Consider the following 9793-nt stretch of genomic DNA (forward strand, 5'->3'; position numbering starts at 1 on the left):
TTTTATTTTTTCAACTGTTTGTTTGATATTATACACTTTTATAATTGTAATTTTTGTGTATTATGTTTGTTAGTATCTTTTTATAATATAATTTATTGATTCTATTAGGTAAAGTAAATTAAACAAAAAATTAACTATAAATAATAATAGTAGTAAAAAATTATAGCATACTAAAAAAAGAATACTAAAAATACTAAAAATATACTATATAAAAAGATCATAAAAAATTTTTAGATTTGTTTCAATTACTATAAAGAAAATATTTAATTTTTTTATTATTTTTAGTACTCTTTATTATAATTGTAATTCTCATATACTATGTTTTAGTGTAATTTTTTATAACATAGATTATGATTCTATTAAAAAAATAAATTAAATAAAAAATTAATCATAGATAATAATAAAATCATAAACGTTGGATTCCAAATTAATATTAAGAATAACATGATTAAGAGTACTGGAATAAGAGTATGATGTAAAAAAATACTAAAGTAATATTTTTAGTTAATACTTAAAAAAAATGTAACATATTTGATTAAATATTTTTATATATATATATCTAAAATTTATATTGTTTTATTTTTATTTAAACATATATTTTATCTATTTTTATATGTTATTTTTATTTTAGTAAATAAATATTAATTTTATTATAAAATTAATTAATAAGATCTATTTAAATATCTAAATTAGAATGATAGGATAATATAAAAAAAATATTTAAGTTGAGGTCTATTTTAGTAATTTTTTATCTAAAAGTGATTTTGAATGGTATAAGCCAAACAACATTTATTTTACTATAATCAATTTTGATACAAAAATTACCAAACATAAATCACTTTAACACAAACTTACTTTTTATCAAAATCAAGTTTGCAAATCAATTTTATGCAAACTCCCATTTACAAACTGTAATCCAAACACACACTAAATGATTTACTTAGTTAGACAAACAGAAAAGAGCGTTTGGGTCTCAATTGCATTAAACAGTAAATTCAGAAAATTAATAAAGCAAGCAGTAAATAGGTTGTGAAATATGTATGGAGAAACAGTTAAGGCTTCAGAGATATCTATTTTCTGAATTGACTTTTCTTACTAACTATTTTAATCATACAAGATTTAATTCATGGCAAATTATATGTGACTAAACCCTAATTCCTTAGACCTTTTTAGTCTCCTCTAAAATTCATCAACCGCCAATTTCTTGGTCACTTAATTCCAATTAGAGGGTGAAGTTCAATTCTAGTTTATATGCCATAAAAATTCTAATTACTTAAATATAAGAGGATTATATGTCATGTATCCCGTTAAGTCCAGATAATTAGAAATTTAGGAGAATATGTTTTCAAGCTGTTGTTCAAGTAAAGAGCTTTTCCAAGTTATACAAGAACTCAATTAGAACAAGGGTCATACTTCCGTTCCACCCAAATTCATAAGATAAAGAACGAAAACAATTCTTGAATTATAAATCAGTACATGAATTAAAATAGAAAAATAATAGTATCAATCCATACAATAGACAGAGCTCCTAACCTTAACAGTGGAGGTTTAGTTGCTCATGGTTCAGAGAGAAAATAAGAATTTCTTAAACTGTGAATTGTGAATAATGTGGATTGAGGTAGAAGAGTAGAGAAGTCTCTTTTCCCTTTTATATCTAATTCTAATAAATTTTAAATATATTTTTTAAAACTAAAATAATATCTTTTCCTATTTTAAAATAAAATACAAATTTAATCAAAATTAATTAAACTATGCGTGCAGCCTTTGGAAGAAGATTGGGGACCACTGTTATTATCAGGATCCACACTGAACTTGGAAATTTCCAAGTTTAGCGTGGAAGAGGCCGTATTACTTCCATGCTTTTCTTTTGAATCCACGCTGAACTTGGAAATTCCCAAATTCAGCGTGGGATAGTACATGGATTTCCTTTAGTGCGTGAATTCCACGCTGAACTTGGAAAATCCCAAGTTCAGTGTGGACAAGGTCAAACTTGACTGGATGGAGGGTTAGTGCTTCACGTTGAACTTGGAAAATTTCAAGTTCAGCGTGGAGTGGACAGCATCGATTCTTCATTTTCTCCATTCTCTAGCCTTGGCTTAAATTCTGCGAAATTCGTCTAAAATGCCACCTGAAATAAACAGAATCGCACACGACTCAAAGTAGCATTCATAGTGGCTAAAATATATTAAATCTTGATTAAACTTAGCAATTCAAGTGCAAATTCACTAGAAAAAGATAGAGAAGATGCTCGCGCATCAGGAAGCTGTAGAAAGCGTAGCTAAACTTGTTTTTATAATATGTATATGCTTTCTCTCAATCAAGCCATTTTGCTCAAGAGTATATAGACATGAGAATCTGTGATGTATACCTTCTTGACGCAAAATTCTGTGAAACAGTTTGAAGCTATACCTCCTGATCAGAATCAGTGTATTCTGATTCAAAGAGAAAATTTGAAGGATTAGATGTTATGTGATATGATGCATCTGAATCTAGATACCATGAGGGGTCTATAATAGATGAAGGTACAACTACATATGTTGATGGATTGTGGAAGGATGATGTTGGCGGTGGTGGAGTGGTTGACATAGGAATGCCTTGTGAACCTGAAACAGATGATAAATTTGTACCAAAGGTATCAAATCTTAACTTTTGAGGCTATGAAAGTGGGGGTAATTCTTGGTTGAATTTGTGAAAACAGTGCCAAGCAATGTGACCAATTTTTTCACACACTTGGTATTGTAGTCTTGGAGATTAGTAGAAAGATCTGCCACTTTGAAATCTATTACCAATTCTTCCTCCTCTATACCCTCCATTGCCTTTATTAAAATTTGGAATTGTAATATATGAAGATTGAGCAAGATTTGCCTGAACCATTGCGGTTTCTGTTTTTTTGCAACTTCTCCAGCAAATCCTCATAAGTTAACAGAAGAGTTTCAACATCACATAGTGTGAATGAATCTGGTTTCGAGTTGATTGTGATCAGAAGCATTTGATAGTCTTCATTAAGTCCTTATAGAATTGCCTGTATCTGTTTTTTAGTTTTGAGAGGTTTCCCAAGAGCGGTTAGGGAGTTTGCAATGGTCTTGATCATGGAAATGTAATCTACTGCTGGAAGACTTTGTTTCTTGATTCCTTTAAGCTGACTTTTCAACTGTTTAATTTTCAATTTTGTTTATTCTTGAAAATAAGCTTGTATCTTTTTCTAAATTTGATAGCTATAGATGCACCCCACCATTTTTGCTTAAAGACAGAATCCATCGATGCTAGCAACCATGATATGAGATTCTAGTAATCCTGAATCCATTGTGTGTATTGATCAGATTCAATACCTACGCTTTGATTTTCTTAATTTTTGAACTGATATAGAATATTCTCTCTTTGCAGATGATTTTGTAAGCGTTGACCTCTTATGGCTGCAAGAGCTTGTTGCTCCCATATTTTATGTTGTTCTCTCCAAGTTTGTCTTGAATCGGATTGAATGGTCTTTGAGAAAGAAATTGTGTTGATATCAAATTGTTGATGTTGTTGTTATTCGAATTTGGTGCCATGTTTGTTGAGGATGGAGATTTATTGATTGAAGATGTCATAGATCAATCATGAACCTAAGGCTCTTGATACCATAAAAAAAAAAAGAAAATACTGATGAATTGAAGAACAAGAAAGTAGCTCTTTAGAAACAGAAAATGTAAACTGAATTATTGTAGTAATTGAACAAAATTGTGTTTCTCTTTGAAGCTTATCAGAACTGAAAGTAAAAACCTAGAGAGAGCTTTCACTAACTAATGGAGCTCTTTTATACACCCAACTACCTAATTGAATCTATTATTAATTCAACAAAATCTGTTTTGACCTCTTTAACCTTTTCATAACTCTTTTGTGCCTTAATAACACTGTAAACAAGATATTGAAAAAGTTATGACGTTTACACTGTAAACGAGATAAAGTACGACAAATTTCAAGCAGCTATAAAAAGATCTGCAATCATTTGTATTCTTAACAAACATTTTACTTCTTCTTCTCCTCCGTTTTTCTTCAAGAAATTAAGTAAAAATGTCTAGGCAATTTGTAGTAAGATGTTCTTGGAGTCTTTGTGTTGTCCTCCGACAGAATCTCGGATATTGATAAGGTCAAGTTTAATTGTAGTGTATATTCTTATTTATCATAATTATGTTGATTATAAATGTAAGAGTGTGGCTTACTCGCATAGGGAGTAATAGACGAGGCCTTTGTTAAAAAATAAAATATTTTAATAATAAATCTATTTCAATAATAAAAACTTTTATTTTCAAATAAAAAGATAAAAAAGATAATAACTAATTATTTCACATTTCATAAATTAATTGGATTAAGAATAATTAATTTTAGAAATAAAAATCTAAAATATTTATCCAATAATATTGCCACAAATAAACAGCAAAACAAGTTATCTAGCATATTCAGAATTAAAATTACAAAAAATTTAATTCAGATTAAAGAAATATAACAACGCAATAAATATTTACTAAATAAATTAAATTAACTAATACATTAAATTAAATTAATTATCACTAATTAAGTACATTCCACCACCTAATAGATACTAAATCTAAAAAAATATCTAACCATAATTATATGCTTATTTAACTAAAACAAAAAAATAACCTAAAAGTCGATCGCTCCAACGATATGTCAAATCGCGTTCAGGTGGTTGATGTTATCATCTCGTACATCTACGAGTGCCATAATATTTGAGTACCATAATAATACCAACAGAAATGTTCAGAGGAGGGAGAAAGGAAGTAAAAAGTGGTTTAAAAGTGACAATAGTCATGTTGTAAACGAGTTTCTTATATAGACACAAACCATTACTTATCTCGTTTATAATATAAACAAAATAAGATTGTTTATATCTAGTTTACACTGTAAACGAGATAAAGTCCGTTACACAATATGTGTGCAAACGTAGTACGTACAACGATAAACATGTCTTATATCTCGTTTAGAGTTTATACGAGATATGAACAATTTTATTTCGTTTACACCGTAAACGAAATAAGTAATAAAATGCAAATCAATAAAAACATTACAAATTATTTATATTTATAAATAAAATATTTTATTTATTTTAAAAAAAATCCGCATTTCTATTTTCTTATAACCCTTTCTCAACCATGAAATAGTCTTGTATATTCAATCGAATTGATTTTCTCGACACTAATAACTAATAGATACTTTTATTAACCCAACAACACAATATACTTTAAAAATTATTTATTCTAAATAGTATTTCTTGATATATAATGTTCTTGTGTAAATGACCAAGGTATATCTCATTTCGGAAGAAGTTGAGCTTGTTATTTTCCCTCTAAAAAAAAGTATATTTTGAAAAAGTAAAACACGACATGTGAATATTTGTAAATGGCTTCCTCGTTCAAGTCAATAAATATTATTAATTACAAGTTCAAAGAATAAACCTTTTTGAGGATTTTTTTTTATCTACCTTTATCTGTTTAAGAATTGCCTTATTTCAGGGGCGAAGTCACATATAATAAAAGAGGGGCAATGGCCCCTCCCAAATTTTAAATTTTCTTTATAAATTGTGTACAAATTTTATTTTAGCCCCCCTTAAAAATTTTATTTTACTCTTTCTATTACAAGATTAATTTTTGGCCCCTCCCTCATCTTCAACCTAACTTCGCTCCTGCCTTATTTGTAGAGAATTGTGATTAGAGATGGAGTCGTTTTACTTGAATGCAATTACTTAGTTATAAATTATCATAATTAGAAATGGCCGTTTACATATTTTCTAACTATAGCTGAAACCAATTTGGATTAATTTAATTTATTAATTTGTTTAAATAAATATTAGAAGTTAATATTCTATCTTATATATCGTAACCTATTAAGAAAGTCAATTTATAATTAATTATGACTGAGTTATAATGCTCAGATCGTATAATGTTATATTTGAAAGAAACTACTTTCTAAAAATTGATAATCTCTCTCTTAGTCTAAGTTAAAACTACGATAATATATATAATCATTTCTAACTATTAAAGATCTAAATACTGACAAAATCAATTACAAAAAAATTAAAATTAATTTTATATTCATAAAAATAAATTTTTGCAGATAAAATTACTCAAATTTTAAAAAATTAAATAAAATCTAAATCTTAAAAAATTAAATAAAATTTTTAAACTAGCCTCTAATATAATATAATCCTAACTTTTGATTTTATTCTATATCATCACTCCCCTAATTCCAATTATACCACCCCTTCATTTTTAACTACTGATATTCCTCCTCGCCAAAAACAACCTCCAAATCCTTATATGCAATCCTTTTCGTCTTCAGATTCCACGACCTCACTTCAACCATCACCGTCCCCGCCGCCGCATTAGCCACTGCTGTCAGTGCAAATTATCGCAAAATTCGCTCCACCACTACGTCAATATCGTCGTTCTCCATAGCCATCGCCACCGCCTCCTTCCTCAAAATCGCATCTTTCATCCTGTCAGTCTCGGTCTTCAAATCAAACTGTATCCTCTTCTCCAAACCCCTAGTAATGTCGGTGCTGACCGACACATCGAACTGCCTCTTCCTCGGCTTGCGCAGTGCCAGAGATCGACGATCTTCGATAGCATTAGGGGAAGGCACCTTCATGCAGCATAGGTGGCACTGAGTTTCCCACTTCAAGCATGGCAACATAAAATTGTGAAGAAGGCCTACTCAGATGGAGCAAAAATTAAGGTAAAGTTGTATTAAAGGGTAGTTTAAAAAATTTTATTTAATTTTTCAGAGTTGAGATAATTTTCTCTACAAAATCCTATATTTTATGGATATAAAGTCGATTTTAATTTTTTGTGGTTAAGTTTGTCTACTCAGAATTTTGGTGGGTAGAAGTAGCTATTTAATCTATATATATTCATTTTAATATGCTTTACTTTCTCATTGAAATTTTGATATGGTTTTCTTTAATCAATTTTTTAATAAACATGACACTTGTTAGGATTTTTGAAGTTTTTAAATTTAAAGCCTATCTAGCTCAGATGGTAAAACACGAAGTTTTTAACTTTGGGGTCATGGGTTCGAGCCCCACGCAAAAGCAGCACCAAAAAACCAAATACCTTGCGAATTTTTCCTTTTCTCGCCATAATAAGAAATCACGGGTGGATTAGACTCCAAGAAAATCTTAAATTGCTTCTTTATTGTTTCAATCTTGTCATCCTCTCTTGCCTTCATTATCCAAAAAAAAAGAAGATGAATTTGCTGATAACCATAAGAAAATTAGAAGAAACAGTTCTCTATTTTTTTTTTCTGGAAAGACAAAACTAACTTGGTTCCTATTAAGAAGACGCCGCTCCATCTCTTCCACAGAACAATCGAAATACAGAACAAAAGCTGGCTCTATTCCAGTCTGCAAATCAAACGAATTAAAAGATGATAGAATTATATATCTGTTTTGAAAAAAAATCAAACAAATTAAAACATTTTTAGAATTTAGAAAGGAACTTACCACATTCTCAAATGCTGCTCGATTTTCGTCGTTACAAGGAAAGCCATCAATGAGAAATTTGTCCTTGTCAATTTTTCACATTGCTTGTTGCAGAAGCTTCACCGTCACCTCTGAAAGAACAATTTTCCCTTCTTTCATCACATTCTTTATCATTATTCTGTCAAGTGTCAAACACAAGAAAATAAAGGAATTGAAAAGATAAACTCAAAGAGAAAATTAACAAACTTAAACAATAAAATTTACCTGTTGAAATTGACAAGGAATAATACCAAGTATAGGAGAAAAACATAAAATTTGTATAGAAAGAAATATGAATTTGGAAAGTATGGCCAAAACAATATACTATCATAATGGGCTATAACAATGATCTCATGCTAAATTGCATTCAAACGATTTTAAGAGAGACAAAGAATGGTTCAATGACTCATAAGTCATACCCATTTTCCGAATCAGATTCGGACTCTGCTCGCAGAAGATCTCCAGCACTGAGGTGAGTATAACCAAACAGTTTGGCAATGTTTGTACATTGTGTTCCTTTCCCACTGCCTGGGCCACCTGCATCATTTTCAGGACACACACTCTTCAATGGAGCACAATATCTTGTGAGAAGAACATGAAAAACATATTAATTTGAATGTAATGAGTCAGGGCTCACCTAACACAAAAACAACTTTAGGATTTTTCTCTAAAATGCTTACACTTGAAGCCTACAATCAGATCATAAAATGAGAGAAAAATAGTAATAATGTACTATAAATCTATAAACGTATTCATATAAAGGAAAATTCTCCTATTCAGTGTCTAACTTTTATATTTCAAAAAATATCACTTTTTTAAAAGAATAATGTTATATGCACCATCTTTGTGTAAACTATTCTTGTACACATTTTATTTCTAGTATTAATATTTTAGTAGTGATTGAAAAGAAGCGAAAGAAGATAAAAAGTTTGTCTTTTATAACATAAAAAAGTTGCATCATTTCTCCTTTTTAAAACTATCCCAACCTCTCTTTTTGATACTAAGGCTCAGTTTAACTAAACAGTTTAAAATATTTTTTAAAAAATAGCTTAAATAATAAATAATTACATTAAAAGTAATTTATAAATAAGTTATTTTGTATTTGGATTTTTAATTCTAAAAATACTTATTTTATAAAAATGTGGTAAAAAGTAGTAGTATTATAAAAGAAGTTATTTTTTTAACTTTTCTAAAAGTTTTTAAATAACTTCTTAAAAAGCTACAATTTAATTTTAAAAATTGCACCAGACATTAATACTATTACTTTTCATAAGTCAAAACTTCAAAAAAGTTATTTTTAGGGCCCATTTGAGAAGTTTTAAAAGTAACTTTTTTGAGCTTTTGACTTATAAAAAATAGTAATATTAATATCTGATACAATTTTCAAAACTAAATTGTAGCTTTCTAAAAAGTTATTTTAGAAGCTTATAGAGAAGTTAAAAAAAATTACTTCTCTCATAATACTACTACTTTTTATCACAATTCTACAAAATAAACACTTTTAGAACTAAAAATCCAAATACAAAATAACTTATTAAAATAAATTTTTTAATATAATTATTTATTGTTTAAACTATTTTTTTAAAAAGAGCTTAATTAAAATATTTATCTAAACCGGGCCTTAAAGCTTCCCAAACGGCCTAAGTTTTTGTTTTAATAAACTACATTTATTTTAAAATATTAGAAATGCAAATTATCAAAGTCTTTTAATTTGCTAGGGCTGCATAAGAATTTAAAATCTTAGCAAACAAAAGATAATGGCTCACAGTATATGACAATACTTTTCTTCATGAAGGAACTAAATGGACATTGCTCAATTGATTGCAAATTCACTACTCAACCTTTAGGATTTGCTTTAACTTCAGAAGATTTCAAATGTTAAAAACTTTCATATTCTTTATGGCAGTAAGAAAAATATTAAAATATTTATATTAAGTGATTTCCAAAAGAGCAAATTTAAATGCAGAACATTGAACACCAAATAAGTAACCACCATTACCTGGTTTCGAGCTTCATCAGTTGTTTCCATGATTGCCTATTTAGTAGTATCTACAATCAAAATAGTAGGATCTGGACAAATATATCTCACAGGTTTATTCATATAACAATAGAAAATATTAAAATTTGAATCCTCTAAAGTTGGTAAAATAGTAAAGTAAGGAGTTACTTACTATTAATTTTATAACTTTAACGAAATTTATTTCCCACTTTCTTAATTTACCACTTCACCACTTTCTTGATCCAAAATATTATTCTAGAATTATCTACTTATTCAGA

The 9793-nt window shown here is 28.5% G+C and overlaps 1 protein-coding gene across 1 annotated transcript; it reads right to left on the reverse strand.

The window, feature by feature from the left end:
- Positions 1-6060: 6060 nt before the first annotated feature.
- Positions 6061-8280, reverse strand: LOC112730594 (uncharacterized). Its single transcript, XM_072210473.1, has 6 exons — positions 8154-8280; positions 7936-8053; positions 7499-7655; positions 7319-7399; positions 7110-7218; positions 6061-6707 (listed from the first exon to the last, which is right to left on the reverse strand). Exons 4-6 carry the CDS (start codon positions 7346-7348, stop codon positions 6403-6405), a joined length of 444 nt encoding a protein of 147 aa, XP_072066574.1. The 5' UTR covers positions 7349-7399; positions 7499-7655; positions 7936-8053; positions 8154-8280; the 3' UTR covers positions 6061-6402.
- Positions 8281-9793: the final 1513 nt, after the last annotated feature.

This window comes from Arachis hypogaea, chromosome 12 (assembly GCF_003086295.3).
Source record: "Arachis hypogaea cultivar Tifrunner chromosome 12, arahy.Tifrunner.gnm2.J5K5, whole genome shotgun sequence".
Taxonomy (NCBI): Eukaryota; Viridiplantae; Streptophyta; class Magnoliopsida; order Fabales; family Fabaceae; genus Arachis; species Arachis hypogaea.

What these genes read in the sequence shown, in the direction of transcription:
- LOC112730594 (XM_072210473.1), bottom strand. Translation starts at nt 7,348, where the DNA reads ATGGAGCGGCGTCTTCTTAATAGGAACCAA. An exon ending in GTCTTCTTAATAGGAACCAA is followed by an intron (nt 7,219 to 7,318) that starts GTTAGTTTTGTC and finishes TGGATAATGAAG; the next exon opens with GCAAGAGAGGATGACAAGAT. An exon ending in GAAAAGGAAAAATTCGCAAG is followed by an intron (nt 6,708 to 7,109) that starts GTATTTGGTTTT and finishes CCATCTGAGTAG; the next exon opens with GCCTTCTTCACAATTTTATG.